Here is a 27,537-nt window from a genome sequence, read left to right as displayed (position 1 = left end):
TCATTAACTGAGATGAATATTCCCAAGACCTCTCACTCCCCCACCTCTGGCTCCTAAAAGGACACTGCTAATCTGACCCAAGGCTTTTTCCTCTGCTCCAACTATGCGCATAGATAAGAAAGTTCTTCCTGAAGTCTAACTTTCCCTCCTGCTGCTAGAGATTGATAGATTGGGTTTTTAGAAAGCAACAAAACTAAAGCCACAGCTGTTTTCCATGGACATGGGCTTTATTTGGGGACAGTTGCAGGAAGGGATTGAGGGAGCTAGGACTGTGGGTAGAAGGGGGAAGGACTCAACTTGCTTTTTAATTTAGTGCATGTTGCCTGGAGGTTAGGATGAGTGAGAACAGCTGTGGAAGGGAAAGGAGAGGAAAAGGGAAGGTCACAGAATGGACAGTTTCCTTAGGGAAGGAAGCCAGGGCCAGGATATGGGTACTGGGGGTGTGGAGGGAAGGCACCCTTCATATACTAAGACTCAAACCAAAGTCACTACTTGATGCCAGCTTCCTCCACCCCTGCCCCCCAGCTCCCAGCCCAGCTCCCTGTCCTGCTAGCTTCCTCAGCTTCCTGTGGAGAGGAGGGGGATGAGGATGTGGGGATGGTGGCCCCTTCTGCCTTCAGCTCTCCTGACCAGGAGAATCCCTCACTTGGCCTGTCCTGAAGTCCCTGCCAGAGTCAGGAGGTCAGGAACCAGGTGCAGAGGGGAACAATTGAGCCCTTCGCCACTGCTCCTTACACTCGGCCCCGCCCCAGCCCCTCACATGAGATTGCAGCTCTTCGCTCTATCCTTGTGTATCTCGCTCTCGGTCCCGGTCCCCCGGTCCGGCCGGCCTGCCAGCTGAGCGGATCTCTGCAGTCCACGGCGTGAGTCAGTACGACGAAGCTGCCTATGGCCACGGCCAAGGGAGGCCACTGTGGCCACGTGGAAGACGTCCCTGACGCTGCGCTCAGAGGACCGGGAGGAGCACTCCACATAGGACACAGCCCCTACCTGCTTGGCCAACACGGTGCCCTGGAAGGATGGAGTGCATGGAGGAAGTTATGGGGCTTAGCCTGCAGCTCAGCAAGGGGCAAGGGAGGCTGAGGGCAGTGCGGGGTGGCGTGGCGGGGGGGGGGGGGGTGGGAGGTCAAGGGATCAGGTCATAGGTCAGAAGCCAGTACAAGGGATGAGCCAAGCAGGGTGTTTTCAAATCAGAGATAGAGAGGGGCAGAGGTGAGAGGTCTAGGCTGGGACTAGGTCAGAGGTCAAGTGTCCCACCTGCTCATGTGTAACGGGGATAAGCCTCTGCTTGGACAGCTCCCTCAGTGTGGCCAGGTCCGTGCGCATGTCCAGTTTACAGCCAACCAGCACAACCTTGGCATTGGGACAAAACTCCTGAGTCTCCCCTTGCCACTATTTGGGGGAAGAAAACGGTTATGGAAGGGTAGGTAGAGGCACACGGTGAACCCTGCTCCATGCCAGGAGAACACCCTTCCTCACATCATGCAGAAACCATGCACCCCTCTATCTGGACACCCCCGCGTGAGCAAGGAGGTAGGGATGGTGGCCTTTGGCTGAAAGTAGGATGCGGTGCAGGAGAAGGGGAGGGAGGAAAGGGCTGGGGAGGGGCTCTAGGGTCAGGGGCCCTGCTTCTACCTCAGTGGCCATGAAGGGTCTAGCAGTCTGAAACCTTCCCATCCCCGCCCCCTGTCCCAAATTTGTTCCTGGGAACAGACCAATCTGCCCTTCCTCCACCTGGAAACTAGGGCTGCTTTAGCTGACTTCTGTCCATTCAACGTGGGCTTTTCTCCTGGAAATAGAGGCCTCAAGAGGAGACCACAGGGCTCTTCTGAGCTCCCGGAGCAGCATTCCCATCCCCTCCATCTGGGGCTCCCACACCCAAGGAGATGGGAAGGATGGATAAGGAATCCCTTGAGTACTTCTCCTTGTTCTCCTCTATCTCCCCCTAGATGCTGGATCCAGCTCTGAGGACTGACTTCCAGGAAGAAAGGGTGGGGGGTGAGCGGTGGATGGGTGAGGAGGATGGGGAAAGAGGAGAGCTTCACACACTCTCTAGCTGGTGACCATGCCCCAGGCATCACTCCCTCCTCCAGGCCATGTTGTGTCAGAACCTTGGTTTCTGGTCCCCCTCAGTGTAGCCATCCTGCTTCCCCAGGCTCCCACCTTCTTGAGGACACTGTCCAATGTTTCTGGTCGGCTAATGTCGAAGCAGATGAGCACAGCATCTGAATCAGGATAGGCCAGAGGCCGGACGTTATCATAGTAAGAAGAACCTGAGAGAAGACAGGGAGGGAGGGGACAGACAGGGTCCTGTGTGGGTGGGAGGCCTGGAAGGGAATGGGAGACCTTACCAATCCTGACCAGGGGACGCTAGGGGCAGAGGATGGAAGAGAGCAGGTATTGGAACCCATCAAGGAGTCTGGGTTTCTTCAAGGAGGGGCGTTGGCAGAGGGAGGTTAGATGGCAGAGAACAGCTCTCCACTTCCCTAGGGGTTTCTTTAGAAGTAATCATTCTTAATCTTTTCTGAGTCTTTGAGAAGCTCATGAAATCTCTCCACATTCTCAAAATTTTGCATGTGCTTTCTGAGCTTTGACTGACGTCTTCTACAGCCCTCCCCGGGGGAGCTGAGTAAAAATAAAAACCTCCTCCTTTTTTGGAGGAGGGGGAGGGGCAGGGGCAGAGCTCTCGCGCAGGCTTGGGACAGCTCAGATTTCTATACTTCTGTCTATAGAAGCAGCTCCTCACTCCCCGAAGAAATCCTAAATGCCTTTCCTAAACCCAGCCCTTCCTCCTAAGGAATCCATTCCTCACAACTTTCCCAGGTAGGCAGAATCCAGCTGAGAAGATCAGATACGGGGCTTTCTCCCTCCCTCAAGACAAGGTTTCTATGTGTCTCTGCAAACTCTACCTCAGTTTCTCTTGCTTTAAATAGGAAATTGATTTTCCTTCCTTCTAAAATTGGATGGATGGTCTGGGCATACCTGGAGCCTAAGGGTCTAGCCAAGGGATGGGTGAGGGTAGGGGCCTTGGAAGTCAGGGTGACCCCAGGGACTTGGCTACCTGAAGTGTCCCACATGTTGAGCTCAATGCGGCGCTTGTCGATCTCAAAGCTCGCGGTGTAGTTCTCAAACACGGTGGGGACATAACTCTGCAGACAGGGATGGGTCAAGATGAGATCCTCAAGTCTTCATCCCAGACAAATGCCCTCCTCACTCCCACACACCGTCCAGCCCGGCCCCTGGACACAAGTTGGTCTGGTGTTGGGCAAAGGGGAGATCCCGGGAGCGGCTGCCTCAGCGGAATGTGTGCTAGGCTCCCAGACCCTCTCCCGGTCCCTTCGGCCCCGAGTTCTTCCTCTCTCCAATGCCCAGGACCCCCGACATTCCCCTAGCGTCCCCTCCTGGATCCTCTGGTTCTCCGAAGCCCCATTCATCTCTCCCTGCTCCCCAGTTCCTCCCACCCCAATCCTCTGCAGTCCTTCCAGAGTCCCCAGCGCCTCCCTTGGTCCGCGGTCCTCCGAGCCCCTCTTTCTCGACCCTGGTTACCCTGGCACCCATTTCCGTCCGTCCCTAGGGCCCTAGTCACCCACCCCCGCGGCCTCAGCGCCCTCCTCCCTAGACGCGGGTCCCTCACCCCAGGGTAGGCGTCCTTGGCGAACACCTGCAGCAGCGCCGTCTTGCCGCACTCCGCGTCCCCCACCACCACGATCTTGCAGCGGCCGCTCTGCCCCTCCATAGTCCCGGCTACGCGCCGGCCCCCTGCGCAGCCCCCCTCCGGGGCCCCGCTGCCGCCTCCCCCGCCGCTGCAGCTGCAGCCGCTCGGGCCGCCGACACCGGCATCTCGCGGGCCCGCGCCGAGCCCCCGCCCGGGGCCGCGGCCCCCCCCTGCCCCGCCCCCAGCCCGACGGCCGCGCCTCCGGCCCCGCCTCCCGCCAGCGCAGCCGGAGGGGGCGGGGCCCAGAGGAGCCGGGCGGGGCCCGGGGAATGCCAGGGCTGGGAGCCGGGTTCCAGCGCTCGGGTGTGATATGAGGGACCCCTGTGGGTTTGGGGCAGGGCGAGTCGGGCTTATTTGACTGTTTTGACTGCTTTGGGGATGGGCGCGGGGCAGAGTTTGAGCGAAGTTCTGAGGGGTAGGGTGAAAGCTGCAAACGCGCGAGGCTCGGGCCTTCTGCGTGCCCACGCGTGCACGCCGGTGTGCTAGTGCGGACACGCGCGGGGGCAGCCATCCACTTCCTGAACAGGAGGGGGGCGCGAGATGGTAGGAGAAGGAGGGAGTCTTTTTGGTTTAGTCTCAGCCCCCACCCCTCCACTCTCACGTCCCGGCAGGGAGTCTTGGGGATAGGAGGGTATGGACTCCAACACACCCACCCGGACAGTGGTGACATCATGGCTTCCAGTCCCCATGGCAACGACCGGCCTAGTCTGGGGCTGGGGTGGCTTAACGGAGGGCTTGGACTAGGAGGCAAGTGTGGACTTTCTCCAGCCTGGCTCAGGGTGGAAAGTTTTGGGGTAGCTGCGTCCTCTGGTGGATACTTCGGGGAGACAGAGATGGGGAGGAAGAGGAAAATAAAACTGCCCAGAATGACAGCCCTGCTGGAGCCAGAGACAAGCCCTAAAGTCATTTAAGGCTTGATCCAGAGTCTAATGATTACTACACAACTGTTTTTGCATTTGCATGGCATCTTTTACCTTTTAAAGGCGCTTTGTTTTACATCGGTTATACTCGATTTAATTTTATCTTTTAGAGCGAGCAAGATCACCATTTTACAGAAGGGAAAGTTGAGGCACAGAGCTTTAACAGTCGGATGGAAAGTTTTAAAGACTCGGTCTCCCTGCTCCAAGTTGCCACTGCAAGACCACACGAATGGGTTACATATGGGTAGAGTCAGAGCCTGAGGAACAACTTAGTTGGGTTCTAGTCCACAGGTGGCTGGCTCCCCAAATCTAATGTAAGCTGAGGTCTGGGGATCGTTCTTCAGATTGTCCTTTTACATATTGTTTAACTTGCGTAAGGTTTATGATGAATAAATAAGCAAATTAAGCAGCAGTCTGAATGACCTTAAGAATGCCCTCTCGAGTGTCTGTCTCCAGATGTTCCAGGTCTTCACTTTTCGCGCTCCTGCAACACCCGCGCTGTGGCCCTTTAAGTCGGAGCGCGAGGCCCCGCCCCCGGCCCGGCGCCCCTCCCCTCCCGCTCGGAGTCCACCGCCGCAGCTTCTCCCGACGCGCGCCCCGCCCTCCCCAGCTGTGCACCCTCGGTCCAGCTGCGCGCACGTCGGGAGTCCCAGACATGTCCGCGGAGAGAGAGGTAGCCGAGGCGGCCACCGTGGTGGCGGCGGCCGAAGCAGGGGCCGGAGAAGATGCCTGTTCTCAGTCCCCGAAAGCTGAGGCAGCTGGCGACGCCCAGCCACCCGCGGCTTCCGAGGGGGCCGCCGCCGCGTCGCCGCCGCAGCTCCGCTGCCTGGTGCTCACGGGTTTCGGCGGCTACGACAAGGTGAAGCTGCAGAGCCGGCCGGCCGTGCCTCCGGCCCCCGGCCCCGGCCAGGTGACGCTGCGCGTCCGGGCTTGCGGGCTCAACTTTGCCGACCTTATGGCCCGGCAGGGGCTGTACGACAGGCTGCCGCCGCTGCCCCTCACTCCGGGCATGGAGGGCGCCGGCGTCGTGGTCGCAGTGGGCGAGGGAGTCAACGACCGCAAGGTGAGCGGGCCACGGCAGGGCAGGGAGAGGCTGCCCAGGCCTTGGGGCAGTGGAGCTCGAGTGGGCGGGGGCCGGGGGTGTGGCAGGGCGGGGGAAACTGGCACTGATTCAGATAGAAGGGCATGGAAGGCTTAGGAAGGGAGCCTGTGTTCCGAGGGCCCTGGAGAACTGGGTGGATATTGGGGGGTAGGGAGTGAAGATGGAGTTATCGCCCCCTCCTCAACCATTTCAATTGCGGCCGCCGCCCAGAAGCGGCGGCCGTGGCTGTGTATTGGGGTGGGGGGGGAAACACAATAAGGCACCCACGCGCATGCGCACAATGACCTTGCCACCACCCCCTCTTCGCCCCCCTCCCCCCGCTTAAAACCACACCTGTACCCTGGCCCACCAACCACTGCCTGGGTAATTGTGGTCTGTGACCCTGAGTACCGATTAGCGCCTCTTTCCCCGAGGGAGCTTAAGGAGCTATGTTGTCAGGGTTGGGCGGGGACGCATGACCCTGCCAGAGCCCCAGTCACATGCATCCCCGTGGTCTGTGGGGGTGTGAGGAGGCCCCTCCCAGAGCACGGCCAAAGAGATGAGGCACGCCCATCATGGAGGAGAGGGAGCTTGCCACTCGCCCTCCCGCCGGCCTCACGCTGCCCCTCTGCTCTTGGGGTTGGCGGGACGAGATTCGGTCTCTGGATCATTGTCTTAGGCTCTCTGTATCCCGTGACTTCAATATCTCCTCCTCCAGTGACTCAGCCAGAGGGTCACGACCCTAGGCTACCCTTGGGAACGTCGGAGGGAGGACAGAGGACACCCCTTCGCCTTCCTCGAGGAGGACCCTCACCTCGGAAACCCCAGCGGTGTCCATTTGGACTGGGTGGTGGTGGGGGGTGTGGTACCGGGAGCAGGTTGGCCCAGCTCTGCCGGTCTGTTTCTCTTTTTGTTTATCATTAATCTTGGCCACAAACCCGGACACCAGAGAGAGAGTTCCAAATGAGCAACTTTTTGAGAGACTTGGGGTGAAGCCTTTGCACGTCGTTTGTTGGGGGGTTTCATTTTAAATCAGCCCCCTGCAAGACAGGCCCCTCAGACGCAGCCATCCTCTTCGACCTGCTAGTCCCAGATCCCAGAGCTGGAATTCTTGGATTTATTGTGTATGCAAACATCTCCTCCTTAAAGGACTTCTCCCTCAATTCAGCTCTGGCCCCACCCTTTCCACTGACTTCTTAGTAATTCTTGAGAAGATACTAAGGAATTTTGTGTGTGTGTTGGGGGTGGGGGGGGGGGAGTTGTAGTTCATGTTTGAAGGCCACCCACCTAACCTCCCTCCCCACACTTTCCGCTTAGTAAATACAGGATATCCTGTCCAGGGCAAGAACCTGATGTAAGAGGCTGGATTCTGTGGAGAGAGCCCTCCCTCCCTCCTGATGTCTGGACTGGGGAGAGGTTCATGGCTCTGCCCTGTGATGGGCGAGGGGTGGGTATTAGCCTGGATAAGTGAGCCTTGTCCTGAGTCAGATCATGACGGGTCCGGACTGGTCACGACCCAGGCTGACCACACTGCACTTTCCAGCACTCCTGGGCCATTTCTGAGTCTATTGGTCCTGAGGTCCTAGGGTGGGATGTTTCCATTCCCCAGACCTCATCTCAGGCCAGTGCTTGCAAGGAAAGATCCCAACCTGCATCCTCTTTGTCAATGGAGTGTGGGGACATGAAAAAGGGTGTGTGTGGGAGTCCCATCCCCTCTTCTCATGCATCCCAAGTCTCCTTAATATACAGAATTTCCATCATTCCTGGCAGAGACAAAGACAGACTCGGATTGTCCTGGAATAGCACTCACACTTCCCTCTCCATGGGCTTCAGAGAGTGAGGAGAGGCCTTCCTTTCTCCTGAGATTGCCACCTTTCCTCTGCTCTCCTCTTGACTCCAGATGCTAAGCTGGAGGGAAAGATTCTGCTTTCCTTGCCCCCTTTCCCTCCTGTAATGAGGCTCTTGTGCAGGTGGCTGAGAGAGTGGGGGAAAAATGCTTCTTCCTGGTGGATAGGGTTGTGTAGCTGTCCTTGCCCATCACCTCTCCCCCTGACTCTGGGTGAAGGTGTTTTCTGGGCCCCCAGTACTGGCTCAGGAGGTGATTGCACCCAGCCCTAGCTGCTCAGAGATCTTTAGTGGCACTTTATCATTCTTATTATTTAATACTACGAACTGCTTCCAGACACCGGGCTAAAAATTACCAAATGATTTTTTTGCCACTTACTCATCATAACTACCCTATTTTACAGACAGGAAAACTGGGGCTCAAAAAGGTTAAGTAGTTCTTACTTGCCCAAGGTCACACTGTTCAGTAAACAGCAGAGCCCATCTTTCTTTAACCAAAACAGTTTGATCTCTTTAACAATACTTCACGTTGCCCTAACTGTAAGCTTGTGGCATTCAGGGATCTTACACAATAGTGAAGTATAAGATCTGTAAAGTAGAGATAAGGACAGTCTCTACCTCAAAGAGCGGGTAAGGATTAATTGAGCGTTTATATATAATAGACTTATAGCACTTAGGGGCACCGGGGTGGTTCAGTCCATTAAGCGTCCAAGTTTGGCTCAGGTCATGATCTCACGGTTCACGAGCTCGAGCCTCACATCAGGCTCTGTGCTGACAGCTCAGAGCCTGGAGCCTGCTTCATATTTTATGTCTCCCTCTCTCAGTGCCCCTCCCCCACTCACATTCGATTTCTCTCTCTAAAATAAACATTAAAAAAATTATAATAGACCTACAGCACTTATAATAGGACCTGGCCCTTAGTAAGCACTCAGTAAAGGTAAGTTAGTATTGTTTTTGATGGTATTATTATTATTACTATTACCATGACTACTGTGACTGCTTCTATCTCTACTTCATTGCCAGGAAGAGGGCCTTGCACATAGCAGGTGATAAATCACCAATGGGTGAATGAGCAAGGGACTGAATGCTGCTCTTCTTCCATTCTTCAAGGTGGGGGACCGGGTGATGGTGTTGATCCGGTCAGGCATGTGGCAGGAGGAGGTGACTGTGCCCTCAGCCCAGACCTTCCAGATGCCTGAGGCCATGACCTTTGAGGAAGCCGCTGCCTTGCTGGTCAATTACATCACAGCCTACATGGTCCTCTTTGACTTCGGCAACCTACGGCCTGGCCACAGCGTCTTGGTACACATGGCTGCAGGTGACAGGCCCCCTCCCTTTATGCTCCCCTCCTTACCCCACCCTGATTTCCTTCGGGCCCCTTCCCTGCAGCCTGTCTGGACGGTTGTCATGGCAACACCAGGCTGCCTCGGCCTATGGCTCCCAGAGGCCTCTGCAGTATTGTTGCCGTGGTAACATTCAGGCACCAGGTCCAGCCTGGTGTGCTATCCATAGCAACGTGCCCTCACCCGGCACCCCCTCCTTTGCCAGCTACCCTTCCCCCCAATTCTCAATCATGGAAATTGGACATGGTTATGAGGAGAGAAAGCCTCAAAATGGGCCCAGGCAAAATGAAGGTGACGAACGGAGTCCTTGAAAGGCAAGAATGGAGAGCGGTGGCGGGGTGACTCCACATCCCCTCCTTATGAAAGTGTCTTGCTGCAGGGGGTGTGGGTATGGCCGCCGTGCAGCTGTGTCGCACAGTGGAGAATGTGACGGTGTTCGGAACGGCTTCGGCCAGCAAGCACGAGGTGCTGAAGGAGAACGGGGTCACACACCCCATCGACTACCATACGACTGACTATGTGGATGAGATCAAGAAGGTCTCCCCCAAAGGTGGGATCGGGGTATGGGTATGGGCAGGGGCAGGATGGCACAGGACAGGGATGGGACACTCCAGATCTGTGGATCCTAATGCTGCCTCTGGGCCCCCCTACTCTGTGACAGGAGTGGATATCGTCATGGACCCTCTGGGTGGGTCAGATACTGCCAAGGGCTACAACCTCCTCAAACCCATGGGCAAAGTGGTCATCTATGGTGAGTTAGTAGGCTGGGGATGGAGGGGGGAAGCAGGGTGGGTCTGAAGGGTAGGATGCAGGGGCCCAGGGACTCCAGTGCTTGAGGGAGCATCGGGTTAGGACTGGCCTGGGTGATGCATTCAGATTGCTACCTCTGGTGGGGGGCAGCTACTCTCATTCTCTTTCACCACTGTTCCTGTGAGTCACAGTGCATGCATTCTGTGTTCTCTCTGTGCTCCTGTTTGGGGATTTTTCCAGATGCAAAATCAATCAGCCTGCCTTCCTTTGTCCTGCCTTCCTGGGTTTCTTGGTCAGGCTGCATTTTCATTTGCAAAACGATTTCACACATGGGGCACCTGGGTGGCTTAGTTGGTTAAGCATCTGACTTCGGCTCAGGCCATGATCTCATGAGCTCATGAGTTCGAGCCCCACATTAGGCTCTGTGCTGACAGCTCAGAGCCCGGAGCCTGCTTCGGATTCTGTGTCTCCCTCTCTCTCTGCCCCTCCCCCGCTCACACTCTTTTTGTCTTTCTCAAAAATACATTAAAAAAAGAAAGAAAGAAAAACTATTTCACACACACAAAATCAACAAGTGAATAAAGATTCAGGCAATTTTTGAGTCAGCTGGAGTCCATTTGGGCCTGGCAGCCAGCAGGTGGGGGATTATCCTGTCACTCCCTGGCACTGCTGTGGATGATTGCAAGAGGCCCAGAGGGGGTGGATGAGCATGGATTTGGACAGGGATGTGCCCAGCACCTGGATTCACGGGCCGCGTCTCCTCATCCCTCAGGAATGGCCAACCTGCTGACGGGCCCCAAGCGGAACCTGATGGCCCTGGCGCGCACATGGTGGAACCAGTTCAGTGTGACTGCGCTGCAGCTGCTGCCGACCAACCGCGCTGTGTGTGGCTTCCACTTGGGCTACCTGGAGGGTGAGGTGGAGCTAGTCAGTGGTGTGGTGGCCCGCCTCCTGGCTCTGTACAACCAGGGCCGCATCAAACCCCACATTGACTCCGTGTGGCCCTTTGAGAAGGTGAGTGTGATGGCTGTGCAGGGAGGGCCGGAGGAGGGCCCCTGCAGGCTGGGCTCCCAGGGGTAGGATTCCTGGGAAGAGGGGGCTGACCCCTTTAGGCTGGCTCTCTAGAGGGGCCGGATGGCACCGGGTCTTGTCTTCCTCTCCAGGTGGCGGATGCCATGAGGCAGATGCAGGAGAAGAAGAATGTGGGCAAAGTCCTCCTGGTGCCTGGACCAGAGAAGGAGAACTAGGGCCGGGGCTGGCAGACCCTCGGGACCTGGGAAGAGAGAAGCTAGGGAGCCACGTTGTGTTGGTCACCAGACTCTCTTACATTTCATCCTCCTCATAATGCTCTGCCCACTCGCCCCCGAAGGTCTCCGTGGTGATGACCTCTCCCCTGCCCTGTTCTTTCTCCTTAGGCAGGGCCCCCTCCCCCCTTCCTGCCCTCCGAAGAGGTTGGGAAGTGACCACTTGGATGTCTGGGCCCTGCCAAGGGGACAGGGAGGGTCAGAGGGAGGCCGGCTGCTTCCTGCCCCCACCCTTTCCCTGGGCCTGCTGTGCTGCTTTTGTGCCAAGGTTAGCCAGTCCTTTTCCGTCCAGTTCTGTGTGCTTCCACCTCTGCCTCATCTCCCCTCCTGCCCCTGCCCCACACTCCCCTCCCCAAAGAATCGAAATGTCAGCTCAGGATATGGGGCCAATTTGTGTGAATCCAGCATGTCCCTGTCTCGCCCTCCTGTCCCTTCAGCCCAGGCCAACTGGCGCCCACCTCTGAACTCTGTTGCCTCGTTGCATGGCCTTGTCCTCTGGTCCCCGTCTCCTTGAGCACAGCTGGGTTTCTTCCACCTCCAGGTTTTCTGCCACTCTTAACCAAGGTTGCCTCTTACAACAAGGGTGGGAATCTGACCTGCTTCCCTAGGTCACGACTCTGTGGGAGGGACACAGAGCCCCCCCCTCCGCCCCATCCTTCACTGAGTTCTAGTGGATTTGTTCTCAGTGCCTTAGCAACGGAAAACCTGTGCTTGCATGTGTGGGTGGGTGGGGGGTCCCTGTCTCACACCTCCTCCTCCACCCCTGAACTCCCCAGTGCCTTCCTCGTTCTGGTGGAGGTGGGCTTTTGCTGTCCCACAACATTGCCAAAAATCTGTGTGTGTGCCAGTGGGGGCGGGGGGCAGCCCCTAGCCTCCTGGGGTCTGTGCCGTGTCCCGTCTCTGGGGCTGTCATTTCTCTCTGGGTGGTTGAGGAGAAAAAGGCAGGGTGGCGTTCTCAGCCTTGCAGATAAGTGTGGCATTTACCAGCCAGAGCTCTGAGAGGCAATGCCATCTGTTTCTTGTTCTGGGACCAAAGTAAAAATCGAAGCACATTTCTTGTGTAGTCAAGGGAGGCCCACTGCCTTCTCAGAGCAGGAGGGCAGCTTTTCAAACTCAGCCCCAAACTTTGTTTACATGGGTGGGGAGATGGAACAGGGGAATAAGGAGGGGGGTGGTTAGGACCTGGGCCACCGGAACCAAAGTGGGGACTTCCTGGCGCAGGGGTACAACTCCCTCTGCTCTCTGATACGGAATTAGGGAGGGTTACTGCCCAGCTATTGCCAATGGGAGGTGGGGGGAGGGGCTCGGCCTCTTCAGTGTCTAAATGAGGCCTAAATGTGTGAAGGGCGATTTCTGCTTTTGTGTACCCCACCCCGTTACTGTTACCGAAGCTGCCTTTGTGTTGTGTCAATAAAAAGCCAAACCCTGGGTCCTGGATGTTGCCTCCGAGAGTGGAAGGGAAGGTGGGCTCCTGGAAGGTGAGGGTTCCTCCTTCTGTGCTCACATCAAGTTTCCTTTCAGGAAATGAGAAGAGGGTCACGCCACTTTTATTGTTCTTGGGCAGCATTTCATAAGCCATAATCCCTGCCGCTGTTGACCAGCACGATCTCTTGCACCTGTGCGCCCAAATCCAGCCTGGTTTGAGAGGCTTGGCAGGGGTGCGGGGGAGGGGATGAGAAGGGCAGGCTCTTAGCCTGACGTGGTGGTGAAGGCCGCCAGGCCCCGCTGTCCTGGGGGCACAACTGTTAGGGCCTCCACCTCCCCACCTCCACGGGAGGGCTTCTGGAAGTGGATCTCCAGGATGTCCTGAAGCTCCGGGCCATCCAGGACGTCAGGAATGTTGAGCACCAGCACTGACTGGGGCACTGGCCGGAACACGATCTGGAAAAGGAGCCAGGAGATGGGCCTGGTTCATGAGAGTCAGGGACTGGGGGCAGGCAGTGCCCCTGGGGGTCTGGGAAGGGCCGGGAGGCCTGAGAGGCTGGCTGGCAATGGGGAGGGCAGTGGAGTCTGGGGACTCTGATCCTTTCTTTGGCAAGTTTCTGCCAGGCAGACAGGTTCCTGGCCCAGCCACCAATTCACCTTCCCACTTACCTCAGCCTTCTGGATCTCCCCACTTAGGAAGGGAGAGATTCTCAAAGGGAAGCTTTTCGTGCCCAGTGGCACTGTAAACTGGCCAGCCTGGCACAGGTGCTGGGCCACTGTGGGGACAGAGAGGAATGGACCTCTGGCATCAGGGCTTTTCTCCCCCGTGGCCGGATGCATCGGCCCCAATCTTGTCGGCAAGACCCTTACCTGCATCCTTAGTGAAACTCAGCAAGACACCACTTTGCAGCAGCTTCCGACTCTCCACATCGCCACCCCCATTCCTGGACTTGCCAAAGAAGATCTCCAGCTTGTCCAGCAGCTCCTCCTCACTCAGCCTGAGCCCTGCAGGAAACCCACTGACCAGCACACTCCTCCTGCTTATCTGTGTGGACACCTAGGGACAGACAGGAGGGAGAGGTACAGCCCCACTCATCCCCTGTGCCCAAGTGCATGGCACCCCCTGCATGTCCCAGGACGCTGCAGTCCTATCACCTGGATGGTGGTCACCATGGGCAGCTCCAAGGACTGGACTTGCACCCGCAGCCGGCACTCATCGATGTCGATCTTATGCTCCTTTTGTTGCAGCACCCTCTCGGCCACTGGGTCGGGGGAGCAGGGTCAGTACTGGGAAGCCTCCCAGCCTCCCTCCCAGGGCCTCTGTGAGAGCTCACCCTTGGGATCGTCGAAGGTGACCAGAGCAGAGCCTCCAGGCAGAGGGTAGCAGATCCGTAGTTTGGAAACCAAAGGCTTGGACCCTTCTGTGCCCTGCTGAGTGTGTCCTCGGAACACCAGGGGGACGAAGGGCACCGGGAATGGGACCTGGAGGTGGGGGAGGGGAGGCTGATGCAGCTTCAAGGGTGGGAGAGGCCCCACCACCCCTAGAAGGAAAGTGTTCCATGGAATTGAGGTCGGGGATGAGCACACTTATTGAAAGGAGAGCTGGATAAAAGGGTGGATGAAGGTAGGTCAAGCCCGTAGGAGCACTTTCCACACAAGATGTTACTTTGTCCTCACAAGCCTGCAAGTTTGGTAGCTCAGCGTCACAGATGAGAAAACAGATCCAGAGAGTTCAAGTGCCATACTGGAGGTCATGCAGTGAGGAAGTGGCAGAGCCAGGAGAGAAACTGGTTCTTTCTACCACACCACACCCCTCTCCCAGCTTACCTGGTCGTGGTGAGGGAAGTCCCCAAATTCCCTCCTCCGCTGCTGCAGCTGCTGCAGCCTCCTCTTTAGTCTGGCCTGCTCCTCCCGAAGGGCATGGAGAGCCTATTGGGGTGGGGAGACGACCAGACTTCCATCTGCCTTCCCAGAGAATGAGCCCAGGGGAAAGGGACCCGATCCTGGACTCTCCCACAGCAGAGCTGATGCTCAGCTCCGGAACAGCCCAACCCCTTTCCCCTGTCCCGGGGTTGGCCCTGGCCCACTCTCCTCAGGATTTGGTTGGCCTCATCTCGGCTGGGGGAGGGGGACAAGCGGAGGAGCCCTTGCAGCAGCCACAGCTGCGTTGTTACAGGACAGCTTGCCTTTAACAGACACCGAGCTCCTGCTGTGCGGTGCTGGGCACTGACACAGGGCAAGGGGAGAGAAGAGGCTAGCCCTCGGGTCTGTACAAAACACCACCCAAGACAGTGAACCCTCACATGACAGATTGTGGAGGACATCAGGAGTATGGAGGAGGGACAGTCCCATAGGGCTTAACATAACTAGGGAGGCCTCTGGGAGGAGTGGGGGCTTAGAGTGGCAAAATGTCATAGTATTCACTTTTTTTTTTAATGTTCATTTGTTTTTGAGAGAGAGAGCTTGCATGCACATGCATGCACACATGAACGGGGGAGGGGGAGAGAGAGACAGAGGGAGAGAGAGAATCCAAAGCAGGCTCCACACTGTCAGTGCAAAGTCTGACATGAGGCTCGAGCCCACAAACTGTGAGATCATTACTGGAGCTGGAGTTGGATGCTCAACCGACTGAGCCACCCCAGGTGCCCCAGCTAATGTTTATTGAGCACTTACTATATGTCAGGCACTATGCTAAGCTTTAATTAAAAAAATTTTTTTTGAGAGCACGCAGGAGTGGGAAGAGAGAGAGAAATCTCAAGCAGGCCTCATGCTCAGCATAGAGCCCAATGCGGGGCTCGATCCCATCACCCTGGGATCATGACCTGAGCCGAAATCAAGAGTCAGATGCTCAACCAATTGAGCCATGCAGGCACCCTGTGCTAAGCGTTTTATGGCTTTTATATGGCTCAATTCTTTTTTTTTTTTTTCAACTTTTATTTATTTTTGGGACAGAGAGACAGAGCATGAACGGGGAAGGGGCAGAGAGAGAGGGAGACACAGAATCGGAAACAGGCTCCAGGCTCCAGGCTCCGAGCCATCAGCCCAGAGCCCGACGCGGGGCTCGAACTCACGGACCGCGAGATCGTGACCTGGCTGAAGTCGGACGCTTAACCGACTGCGCCACCCAGGCGCCCCTATATGGCTCAATTCTTGAAACAACCCTGTGAAATAAATTCCCTGTTATCCTTATTTTATAGATGAGGAAACTGAAGCTCAGAGAGGTTAAGTGACTTGCTTGAAGTCATTCAGCCCTATGCAGTCTGACTCCAGACTGCTAATCTGTGCTTTACAGTGAAGAAATCAAGCCCAGAGTGGGGGAGCAATTTACCCCACATCTCCCAGCTTGTCCCTTGACTGCCATTCTTTCCACTGCAGCAAGCAGCCTTTCAGGCTGGGTGTGATTTGGAGCAAGTCCAGAGACAGAGAGTGACAACATGGGCAGGGGAATGACACCAGGGATACGAATAAATGCACCTTTGTTTGCGGGATGAAGTAGATGTTAGCTGGCAGAGTTCACTCTGCGGTTGGGAAGCCTGATAAATAAGGTCAGCTCAGAGAAGTGTGAGCTCACTGGGGAAGGCGGGACTCTGTCCTAGTCATCTCTGTATCCCCAGTGTTCAGCAGAGTTTCTGGCACAAAACAGGCATTCAGTAAATGTGTGTTGAATGAATGAATGAATGAATGAAGTGAATTAATGATAGAATGGGAATATATTACAGAGGGCATTGAATTATTCAGTGTGAGTTCACTCTATTTTAAACAGACAAAAACTAAAAAAAAAAATTAAAAAAAAAATAAACAGACAAAAACTAGGGCTTGACCAAATAATGCTGGTTTATGAGTAGTGAGAAAGGTACCTAGTTCTTTACATGCCTACAAACAAGGTGTCTTTAAGGGCCAGTTAGATGACATCGGTGAGTCCAGGGAGCCAGTGTAGACCATAGGGAGTGCTAGGGACTCACAAACTGGAGAGAGCATGTCCCCGCTAAAGTGGCAACTTCTTCTCAGCTCCAACCAAGATTTTCTTTTCTTTTCTAAGTTATTTATTTATTTTGAGAGCAAGAGCATGCGCAGGAAGGGGGAAGGGCAGAGAGAAAGAGAGAGAGAAAATCCGAAGCAGGCTCTGCAAAAGCAGTGTGGAGCCCAATGTGGGGCTCAAACCCACAAACCATGAGATCATGACCTGAGCTGAAACCAAGAGTCAGACACTTAACCAACTGAACCACCCAGGCACCCCATCCAACCAAGATTTTCTCACATGGGAATGTGGTTCCTGTATCCCATTTCTTCTTTTTCTTTCTTTCTTTTTTTTTTAAAGTAAGCTCTATGCCCAACATGGGGCTTGAACTCATAACCCCAAGATCAAGAGTCATGTGCTGTACAAACTGAGCTGCCAGGTGCCCCATATATTCCCGTTTAAAAAAATATATATTTATTTATTTGGGGGGAGAGTACAAGCAGAAGAGGGGCAGAGAGAGGGGGACAGAGAATCTGAAGCAGACTCTGTGCAGTGAGCCCAATGTGGGACTGGCACTTACGAACACCAGATCATGACCTGAGCCGAAGTCGGACACTCAACTGACTGAACCAGCAAGGTGCCCCTCCCCATATCTTCCCATTTTTAAGGGAAATAAAAATCTGAATTTTTATTTGAAAGAGATAATTCAATTTAAAAATATATGAAAAAAGGGGTGCCTGGGTGGCACAGTCGGTTAAGCGTCCGACTTCAGCCAGGTCACGATCTCGCGGTCCGTGAGTTCGAGCCCCGCGTCGGGCTCTGGGCTGATGGCTCGGAGCCTGGAGCCTGTTTCCGATTCTGTGTCTCCCTCTCTCTCTGCCCCTCCCCCGTTCATGCTCTGTCTCTCTCTGTCTCAAAAATAAATAAACATTAAAAAAAAATTAAAAATATATGAAAAAGTAAATTAAAAAAAATGAAATTCATTTTAAGATGTTTTGAACTAGATTCAGTCCTAAGTTCATTCTCTTTTTACTTCTGCTTTAAATCTTGATCTAAATATACATAATTGTTTGAAAATCTAGTAATTAGCAATGCTGTTTAATAAAATAACTTTTAGTGGCATCTGGGTGGCTCAGTTGTTTAAGTGTCCAACTCTGGGTTTTGGCTCAAGTTATGACCTCACGGTTTTGTGGATTCAAGCTCCACATTGGTCTCCGCACTGACAATACAGAGCCTGCTTGGGATTCTCTCTCTTCCTCTCTCTCTCTCTCTCTCTGCCCCTCCCCCACTTCTGCTATCTCTCACTCTCTAAATAAAATAAACAAAATTTAAAAATAAAGATAAGGGGCGCCTGGGTGGCGCAGTCGGTTAAGCGTCCGACTTCAGCCAGGTCACGATCTCGCGGTCGTGAGTTCGAGCCCCGCGTCAGGCTCTGGGCTGATGGCTCGGAGCCTGGAGCCTGTTTCCGATTCTGTGTCTCCCTCTCTCTCTGCCCCTCCCCCGTTCATGCTCTGTCTCTCTCTGTCCCAAAAATAAATAAAAAACGTTGAAAAAAAAATTAAAAAAAAAAATAAAAATAAAGATAAAATAAAATAAAATAAAATAAAATAGCTTTAAAAAAGGGCACCAGGGTGGATCAGTCAGTTAAGCATCTGACTCTTGATCTTGGCTCAAGTCATGATCTTGCGGTTTATAAGTTTGAGTCTCACATCAGGCTTTGCTCTGATGTGACACGGAATCCGAATCTGAGCTGTGAGCACAGAGTGTGATGTGGGGCTCGAACCCATGAGCCATGAAGTCAGATGCTTAACTTACTGAGCCACCCAGGTGCCCCACTGTAGAGTTTTTTTTAATGTTTATTTTGAGCAAGCGAGCGAGAGAGAGTGTAGGTGCATGAGCAGGGGAGGGGCAGAGAGAGAGAGGGAGAGAATCCCAAGCAGGCTCCATGCTGTCAGTGCAGAGGCCCACTTGGGGCTTGATCCCATGAACTGTGAGACCATGACTTGAGCTGAAATCAAGAGACAGACACTTAACTGACTGAGCCATCCACACGCCCCTAAATATAGAGTTTTTAAAAGAACCATTGGAGCAGGGGAGTTCAGATCTAATATAAGTAGGGGATGGAGAACTAGTGAAGATTTCTGAGGGGGGTGAGGTGGTGGACATGGTGTTTAAGAGAGCAACTTGGCAGCCATGGCACGATGAGCTGGAGCAGCGGGAACTGGGGAGGGACACTCTGAGGTTCTAATTCCTCCTGACATGACAGAAGCTGAGCTGGACCTCTGGCAATGGGCATGCACGGGTGAGCACATTTCAGGAAGCAGGCCTCCAGACTCTGTGGATGTTTATATTAAGGAGACAGAGAGGACAAACTGGAGAGACAATGCCAAGGTTGTAGACTTGGGTGTCAAGAATTTGGTAGAATCCACTGACCCAGCAGGCAAGGGAAGAGGGCAAGTGGTTATTGGGGGCCTGCCAGGTGCTGGGCACGGTTGGACTCCGTCTCATTTTAAGTATCACAGAACTGCCTCCCGTCTCCAAGTTCCAACTGGAACTTCTCTCTTATAGGACCCTCTTAAGGACAACACAAGCTGACTGTAGTCACTTACATGAATTCAACTATACATGCTATTGTTTGCGTGACATGATAACATGGTCTCCTAAATGTAAGCCAATGTACATCTGGTGCCTAACCGAAAAAAACTGCAATCCATTCTACATTGAGCTCATTGAGAGACTGTAAATTCTGGATACTGTAGGGGTGAGTTAATGATTTAAAGTTAATTTTGACTACCTACATTCTTCTGCCTTACTTGCGAAATTTACAACCTAACCACCCCATAAGATAAAATCTCCTGCTGTTTATGTTCATCATAGGGTATTGGGAGGCTGTTCGGCATAACAGTTAAGAACACGAACTCTGGAGACAAACCTCCAACGCTTACATCCAGCTCCTTTTAGTACTGCAAGACAATGAACAAGTTATTTAACTCTCTGTGCCTTGGTTTCCTTATCTGCAAAATGGACATAATAGCAATTTCCACCTATAATTTTGTGGGAACAATGGTGCCTGGCACGTGATGAGGCTATGTTGAATCTTTCCTATTTTATGAATCCTCATTTTATATGAGGAACCTGAGGTTTGCCAGGGTTAATTAATGAGCCAAAGTAAGTCAAACTCGAGGCCGTTGAAGACACATATGGTCACGGACAGGACTTGGTGGAAATGACTCTGGGTTGGAGCAGCATGTGTAATGGAAGAAGTCAAAAGGAAGGAAGGGCTCTGTGAGGGACAGAGCTTTAAAACTGTAATCTTTGGGGCACCTGAGTGGCTCAGCGGTTGAGCGTTCCAACTTTGACTTAGGTCTTGATCTGTTTGTGAGTTCAAGCCCCTGCACTGGGCTCTCTGCTGTCAGCACAGAGCCTGCTTTGGATCCTCTGTCCCCCTTTCTCTCTGCCCCTCCCCATTCACACTCTCTATCTCTCAAAAATAAACACATTAAAAAAAAAGGGTAAAGAAAAAGAAAAAAAACAAAAACAGCCCAAAGAGAGGTGTCTAGCTGACTCAGTCAGTAGAGCATGCAACTCTTGATCTCAGGGTCTGAGTTTGAGGACCCAGGTTGGGTAGAGCTTACATTAAAAAAAAAAAAAAGAAAAAAAAAAGCAAAAAACAAAAAAAAGCCCACACAAAAAAATGTCAAAAATAAATCTACATGTCCAACTATAGAGGAATAGCCTAATAAATATATTATGTAGCAATTAGAAGACATTAAAGAACATTTAACCATATGAAGAATACACTAAGCTAAAAAGCAAAATACAAATAAAAACTGTACAGAGTGTGATCTCTATTCTGTTGATTTAAAAAGTTTCATTTCAGAGGCACCTGGGTGGCTCAGTCAGTTAGCATCTGACTCTTGATTTCGCCTCAGGTCATGATCTCATGGTTTTTAGTTCAAACCCCACGTCAGGCTTTGTGCTGACAGTGCAAAGCCTGTTTGGGATTCTCTCTCCTCTCTCTGTTCCTTCCCTGTTCTCTCTCTCTCAAATAAATAAATAAACATAAAAAAAAAAAAAAAAAGAAGTTTCCTGAAGGGCTCCTGGGTGGCTCAGTTGGCTAAGTGTCCGACTTCAGCTCAGGTCATGATCTTGTAGGTCTGTGAGTTTGAGCCCCACATTGGGCTCTGTGCTGACAGCTCAGAGCCTGGAGCCTGCTTCAGATCCTCTGTCCCTGCCTCTCTGACCCTCACACCCTTCTCTCAAAAATAAATAGACATTAAAAAAAAGTCATAGGGGTGCCTGGGTGGTTCAGTTGGTTAAGTGTCCGACTCTTCTTTTTGGCTTCAGTCATGGTTGTGAGATCGAGCCCCAGGTCGGGCTCTGCTCTGAAAGTGTGGAGCTTGCTTGAGATTCTCTCTCTCCCTCTCTGTCTGCCCTCCTCCCCCACTTGTACTCTCTCTCTCAAAATAAATAAAAATAAACAACAAAAAAAAAGTCATAATAAAAAAAGTCTCCTGCACCCATTTTAGAGGTAGGAGTGAAATGGAGGTGAATCAAGATAATCTTGGGGAATAGGGGTTCTGAAAGGTTGGCAATAATATTAAGAATAACAAACACGTATTGTACGTTTAGGAGGTGCCAACCAGTGTGCTAAGTTTTTACTATATTGATTTATAGATTATCTGCTTAAATTAAAAAAAAATTTTTTTTACATTTATTTTTGTGCCATGAGGGAGATAGAGCACAAGTGGGGGAGGGACAGAGAGAGAAGGAGACACAGAATCCGAAGCAGGCTCCAGGCTCTGAGCCGTCATCACAGAGCCCGACGCGGGGCTAGAATTCACGGAGCGCAAGATCATGACCTGAGCCGAAGTTGGGAGCTTAACCGACTGAGCCACCCAGGCGCCCCAAGATTTTTTAAAAGTAATCTCTAAACCCAACATGGGGCTCGAATTTACAACCTGAGATTAAGAGTTTCATGCTCACTGGCTCAGCCGGCCCTGAGCCTGTGATCTTTCTTACTACATTTGAGGAGCAAATGAAAAATTCCCAAGCAAGACATCTGTGTATTTATAACAGATGGGGTAGTATCAGGGAGGGGGGAAAAGGAAGAAACTGGAGAGGGGAGGAGATGCATTCATTAACAGCTGTTTATTGAGGGCTGCGTGCATGCCAGGCACAGTGCTGGCATGGTGAGCAGGCTGGACGGGGGACCAGTCTTAGTCTAGCAGGAGTAGGATCATTCACAGGTCAGGAAAGGGAGGAGCACAGCACACAGTGGGAAGGTGAGCTCTCAGAGGAGAGACATGTCTCCCTGTGACCTGGAAGAGGGCCTAAGATTCAGCTGACATCAACAATAAGGTGAGGAACTATCTATTTCAACTCTAAGATGAAATATAAGGAGGCAAGTTTGTTGGGCAAGATCTCAGGAGATAAGGGTGTGAACAAGTCTTACACGTTTTGGGTCATAAAACCCTTTGAGTATCTAACAAGAACTATGGATTCTCTCTCAGAAAAATGCACATTCACACAAGAAATGCTTGAGCTCCTGAGGTGTAGGTTATAGAACTATCTTTGAGGCAGTGGGTTAGGGGAGAGGTAATCCCCGCCACATTTTTCCCCAGTCCTTCAGCAAGTCTAAGAGATGAGCAGAGAGGGGCTTGGCCACCAGACCCAGAGATACCTGCAGATTTCCAGCCGAACGAAATGCTCCTCTGCTTCTCGCCCCTCCCCCCAACACTCTCCTCACTTACGGCATCATGGGTCACTGACATGGGCCTGGGGTCCGGCTGGCAAGAGTTGAGGCTTCAGAGCCGGGCACAAAGTGACAGTGTCCACGGCGACAGAACTCTTGCTTGTACCTTCTGATGGGCTTTAGTCTCCTCTAAGCCGGACCTGAAATACACTTCTGATGTAGAACCGGCAGGCTCTTTGCTTCCACTTTCATTTCACCAAAATCCCTGCCCTTCGGTGTTCACACGCCCCCAGCTGGTTTCCCCACCCGGGGAGGAGCCTTTCTGGTCTCGGAAGTTGACTTCACCCAGATAGGAGGTCTCAGGGGAATCTACCCATAAAACATAGGCAACAGAATGTGGGACCCGACCTACCACTCATTCTAACACAAGCCTTTTGGTAGAATAGTGTCTTTGTTATTTCCCTGGAACCTAGAAAGATGCCAGGCACACACAAATTAAGATTAATGAATGAGAAAGGCAACCAGGATGGTTAAAGCCTTTCCACCAATTCACAAGAGCTGTACTAATAGCCAGCATTTGTTGGGAGCTGTTCTGTGCCCAATACTGGATCTGCTTTACATGGAATTAACTTAATCTTTAAAACAACCCACAGAGTTGGTTCCATTTTTTGCCATTTTACAGATGAGCTTGTAAACTTCAGAGGCAAAGAAGTGCAGAAACTTGCTTAGAGGTCCTATTGCTAGGAAGCACGTATCTAAACCTGGTTAGAACAATACTTGAACTGAGCCTTGAGGTTGAGTGGAAGGAACTTGGAAGTTTTAGGCAGAAGGCTTAAATTCAGTTCCATTTGTGACTGAGCAGGCAAGCTACTTAGAGGGGGTCTGTCTCAAGAGAGATGTTCGATACTTAAAGGTGAAGAATCAAATGAAGCCTACACAGGACACAGTGCACGATGTTCCTATTATCTAGTCCATGGTATTTCCAGAGTAATTTTATCCTCAGCCCTTCTCAATCTCTTTCCCTACATCCCAGGGGGATGTGTGCCAAGTGTAAGGCTTGGCAAATGTGCCTGTTTGAATCCTTCCATCTAGTGACAGAACCAATTCAAATGGAGAGCCTATTTTGCCAGTAAAACAGAGTCAACACTTAGGGTCCAATGAAAGGTAAAATGCCAAATAAAAGGACCAAATATCTTTCCTGCAACTGTGGGGACATACCCATGCCCAAGACCCTTGAACCACACCTTTTCTTGTTGTTCTGCTAGCCAGGCCATTTGAGGACCTCTTCTAATCTAACAATGGGTGCTCTAGAGGTCAGGCCTTCATTAGTCCCCACTGCTATCTAGAGCAGTTCTCGTGTGGGCCTCATCACAGCAGCACAGGGATCACTGGACAACCTGCTTGAAATTCTGACCTACTAAACCTCAAGAGTGGGACTTCAGCACCCTGTCATTGTTCAGAGAACCTCAGATTAGTGGCTCTCAATCCAAAGTAATCAGTGCCTGCTGAGAGGGGCCCGTGGGTGTTCACAATGGAGGGTGGAGGGAGGAGAGTGGCCCAGGTTCTCTATGTAGGTAACAGGTTGAAGCCAGGGATGCTAAACAACTCTGCACCTACACATCAGTAGTAGTCTTTTTTTTTTGGGAAATCATTCAGTAGCTCACGCCTTACCCACCGAGGGCGGGTCAGATGATTAAAGGATTATCAGGAGGAGGACAGAAGTAGTCCAAATCTCACAAAGCGCTATTTTATTATACTTTCCCACAGCTTCTCCTCTCACCCACCACCCAACGTCTTATCATATGAATGTTCTTCAGCAGTCTAATAATACATGCTACAAGCAGACAGTGATTTTTTTTTTTTTTTTTTTTTGGTATTTTTAATGACTGAAACAAAACAAACTTAAAACCGCAGCTTCTGGAAGAACCATTTGTTCTTGCCGGTCTTGTACCTAGACAGAAAGAAAAGGGACACCAATGAGAACAGTGAAAACTAAATTCCCTTCATGGAGGATATGGATACCATATTCCCAACATCCACTACCAAAGCTATTTACCTCTCCTCGAACTTGACCTTGGCCTCTCGTCGGGCCTTGCGTTTAAGAGCAGGGTCTCTGAAGACATCCTTGTTGACAACAGTTTTGTCCAAGGGGATATCCACAGAGTACCTGGGGACAACAGTGGGGAGGGAAGACTCAGCCCACATGCGGCCAGGGCCTTCGCACAGTCTGGGGACCTTGGGATGGCAGGGGTCTGTCTCCACAGGAGCAATCCGCAAAAGCTGTGCCAAAGCCCTGATATTTTTTGGAAATTGCCAATTTAAAAAGACTCAAGCCATGAAATACTTCACGTTTCACTCTCAACTTTCCAGTGACTATTTTTCTGGCTAAGGATTGTCACTTTAATCATGGTGGTTGGCCAGCTTCCTATTTGGAGCCATTTATTTAGTGGTGTTCAAGTTGTGCCCGGGGAAGGGTTAGCCCATTATGAGAATGCAAAAGCTGGGTGACTAGTTACCGAGGTCTGTTTCCCAGCACCTGAGAAACAGCAATGCCCTTTTAAGACAGCCCATTAATGGGGCGCCTGGGTGGCGCAGTCGGTTTAAGCGTCCGACTTCAGCCAGGTCACGATCTCGCGGTCCGTGAGTTCGAGCCCCGCGTCAGGCTCTGGGCTGATGGCTCAGAGCCTGGCGCCTGTTTCCGACTCTGTGTCTCCCTCTCTCTCTGCCCCTCCCCATTCATGCTATGTCTCTCTCTGTCCCAAAAATAAATAAACGTTGAAAAAAAAAAATTAAAAGACAGCCCATTAAGAGTAAACATGCAGCCGCCGGTAGCAAACTGTAAGGCACACACTGCTGGGTTTTGGCAATTATCGTTCAGGACTCTCTCAAATATTTTTATTTCCTTATAACCTATACACCAAGATAGCATGAATGGCACACAATACTGTGAACGGCCAGGAACTCAGGGGCTTGAGAGCCAAGTGAAATCAGTTGTGGGGAGGTTTGCTTTCTTTTATTTATCAACAATTTTTGAAAGCCTATAAAAACTATCCTTGAAAGTGGAATAGTGGAAGACAGTAGGCCAGATCCCGTGCCTGTATTTATCGTGATTGCAAACAAATGCAGCAATCTTTACCTAACACTTCTAGAATTTTCAGGTGAGGAGACAGATCAAGAGCAAGCTTGGAAAAGATTTTTCAATCCTGCTTGGCCCAGTCAGGGAAGTCACCACAGAAAATGACAGAACACAGCTCCACACTGAATTAAAGAGGCAACACTGGGGGGGGGGGGGCGCTTGGGTGGCTCAGTTGGCCGAGTGTCTGACATCCGCTCAGGTCAGGATCTCACAGTTTGTGGGTTCGAGCCCCACGTCGGGCTCTGTGCTGACAGCTCAGAGCCTGGAGCCTGCTTCAGATTCTGTCTCTCTCTGCCTCTCTCCTACTTGTGCTTCTCAAAAATAACATTTAAAAAAAAAAAAAAAAAAGAGGCAGCACTTGAAACCACGACCACTTTGTAAGTCACACATGAAAACGTCTCTTCCCCACACTGGAATGGCAGCAAAGTTGAAAGCTGTCGCCTTATTCAGCAGGCCAGAGGGGAGAAAAGAAAGTCACTTTCATAACCATTCTTGATATGCTCACCTTGTGGGCATGAGGTGATTGTAGTTATAAACTTTCACAAAAGACTTGATCTTTGACCTCTTGGCGATTTTCTTCTTGCCCATGGCAGCTGTCACTTTGCGGGGATAGCGGTCAATTCCAGCCACCAGAGCGTGGCTGTAGGGACGGTCTGAGGTGCCATCATCGATGTTCTGAACAAGCAAGAATCACGTTAGTAATCGAGGGCCCACTGAGGCGCTGTGCTAAATGCAGGCCGTGTATAAAAAGAATACCCCCACTCCCAATCTGAGACCCGCTACTGGAAAAACTGCACAAAGCAGACATTCTGAGTGCTAGGCTAGATGCGCAAACAGTAATGGGTTGTATTCATTCCCACCAAGAATCTGGAAAGGCCTGTGGGAGCTAAGTGATTTAAAACTAACAATAATTAGCATTTATGGAGTGTTTGCTTTCTATCAAGCACTGGTTCTTAGGACTTAACATCTCTTAACTCCTACAATTACATGGCTAGTTGGTGGTCTAACTCCAGAAACCAGTGTCAGACAGATGAGGGAAGGGAAACAAAGGGTGTCCCAGTGGTCCCACAACAACCAAAAGCAAGTGCTTGGCCAGAGCTTAGCAAAATCTCACAAGAGGCCACAAAATGTAGGCAGAAGGCAAAGAACGGAGGGATAGAATATGCTAAGTGATCGTTTTGCCTAGAAACAATTTCTCCTCTTTTTACAGAATCCCAGCTGCAGCACTTAATGTTTACTTCAGTTGAGTTACTTAACGTCTCCAGACATCAGCAGTAGAAAAGAATCCCCTACGGTTACCTCAAGGACTGGGCATGACACCACCTGGAAAGCAGTGCCAGATACCAAGCAAGCGCTCGATAAACGCCGGGCATTATTATTTTTTAAAGCCTCTTTAGTAGAGAACCCATTATATGTTAGGCGCCCAATTCAACTCACATCTGTTTGTATTTTGCATTTTTCTCTCTCAAGAGCCCCGATGCATTCACTCCCACCCGCAATGCTCAGTGACCAATGCCCCCAAGCTAGCTCTTGACTTCCACGTTTGCAGGCCTTCCGAAACCAGCCCCGTTCCTGGGATGTAGGCGCGCAGAGGCTCGCGAGGACGGTACCTTCACGATGACCGCCTTGCGTCCGGAGTAGCGTCCGGCCAGGACCAGCACCACCTTCCCGGGTTTCATGAATTTGCCCATCTCTGCAGGGGAAGGAGAAGGGGCCGTTCAGAAACCTGCCAAGCCAAGGATGTGGGCCCAGAAGCCATGGCTGCGCTCACTGCCGTCTCGGCCCAGGCCGCCCGCAGGCCCCTGATCGCAGGATAGGACCGCTACGAAGCCTCCGGAGACCGGGCAAAGGAAAGCGCCCGGCGCCACCCCGGATCTCGACCCCCAGGCCGCGGATGGCAGCGGATTGGAACATCCCGCCCAAGGTTCTACTCACCGACACCAGCTACTCGAGCCTACGGCAGAAGAAAGGAAAGAAGCCCACTTCCGCTAACCTTTCACCTCGGGGAGAGTGACCTCACATCGGTCCCGCCCCGCAAGTTTCGCCCCACCTCTTGAAATCCTTTACGGGCGGAAGAAGCTCGGGCGGGGAGAGCAGTTCTTGGGCGTTCATTTATTCAAGTCAAACTTTGTCAGTAGCTTCCACTAGAAGCAAAGAAGTCCTTCCTCCCGCGTAGGTGGGAAGAGCAAGGAAGGCTTTAAAGCGCGCAGACCTTTGGCTCCACTGCTCTGCCGCACCCCTTGGTTGCAGTTCCTTTTTTCTGGCGCTAGAAGGGGGACCACAGTTTGAAATAGATTTTTTAGACTTGAAAGTCAGAGAGCAAAAATAGGGACTTGTATTAGAGTGCATTTTTGGGCGTAAGGGG

At 52.1% G+C, this 27,537-nt stretch overlaps 4 protein-coding genes across 8 annotated transcripts; 1 reads left to right on the top strand and 3 right to left on the bottom strand.

Moving 5' to 3' along the window:
• Nucleotides 1-206: 206 nt before the first annotated feature.
• Nucleotides 207-3,756, bottom strand: RND2 (Rho family GTPase 2). The gene is made up of 5 exons (XM_030296987.1): nt 3,635-3,756; nt 3,062-3,149; nt 2,164-2,273; nt 1,258-1,392; nt 207-1,011 (listed from the first exon to the last, which is right to left on the bottom strand). Exons 1-5 carry the CDS (start codon nt 3,734-3,736, stop codon nt 757-759), a joined length of 690 nt encoding a protein of 229 aa, XP_030152847.1. The 5' UTR covers nt 3,737-3,756; the 3' UTR covers nt 207-756.
• Nucleotides 3,757-5,229: 1,473 nt separating this feature from the next.
• On the top strand, nt 5,230-12,386 carry VAT1 (vesicle amine transport 1). Its single transcript, XM_030296981.1, has 6 exons — nt 5,230-5,698; nt 8,672-8,879; nt 9,284-9,454; nt 9,566-9,655; nt 10,427-10,668; nt 10,818-12,386. The coding sequence occupies exons 1-6, from the start codon at nt 5,291-5,293 to the stop codon at nt 10,899-10,901; spliced, it is 1,203 nt and encodes a 400-aa protein (XP_030152841.1). The 5' UTR covers nt 5,230-5,290; the 3' UTR covers nt 10,902-12,386.
• IFI35 (interferon induced protein 35) lies at nt 10,234-22,318 on the bottom strand. Of its 5 annotated transcripts, XM_030296984.1 has the most exons (10): nt 22,095-22,318; nt 14,211-14,312; nt 13,718-13,865; nt 13,539-13,645; nt 13,254-13,440; nt 13,053-13,159; nt 12,725-12,839; nt 11,417-12,472; nt 10,759-10,927; nt 10,234-10,560 (listed from the first exon to the last, which is right to left on the bottom strand). In XM_030296984.1, exons 1-8 carry the CDS (start codon nt 22,113-22,115, stop codon nt 12,459-12,461), a joined length of 801 nt encoding a protein of 266 aa, XP_030152844.1. In that variant the 5' UTR covers nt 22,116-22,318; the 3' UTR covers nt 10,234-10,560; nt 10,759-10,927; nt 11,417-12,458. The 5 variants fall into 5 exon arrangements, with proteins under 5 accessions (XP_030152844.1, XP_030152843.1, XP_030152845.1 ...); XM_030296983.1 differs by having other exon boundaries at nt 10,759-12,472; XM_030296985.1 differs by lacking the exon at nt 10,759-10,927.
• Nucleotides 22,319-23,887: 1,569 nt separating this feature from the next.
• RPL27 (ribosomal protein L27) lies at nt 23,888-27,197 on the bottom strand. Its single transcript, XM_030296988.1, has 5 exons — nt 27,108-27,197; nt 26,783-26,865; nt 25,678-25,847; nt 24,093-24,203; nt 23,888-23,987 (listed from the first exon to the last, which is right to left on the bottom strand). The coding sequence occupies exons 2-5, from the start codon at nt 26,861-26,863 to the stop codon at nt 23,939-23,941; spliced, it is 411 nt and encodes a 136-aa protein (XP_030152848.1). The 5' UTR covers nt 26,864-26,865; nt 27,108-27,197; the 3' UTR covers nt 23,888-23,938.
• Nucleotides 27,198-27,537: the final 340 nt, after the last annotated feature.

The sequence above is a fragment of the Lynx canadensis genome, chromosome E1, assembly GCF_007474595.2.
Source record: "Lynx canadensis isolate LIC74 chromosome E1, mLynCan4.pri.v2, whole genome shotgun sequence".
NCBI lineage: Eukaryota > Metazoa > Chordata > Mammalia > Carnivora > Felidae > Lynx > Lynx canadensis.
This window is presented reverse-complemented; position numbering and strand designations above follow the sequence as displayed.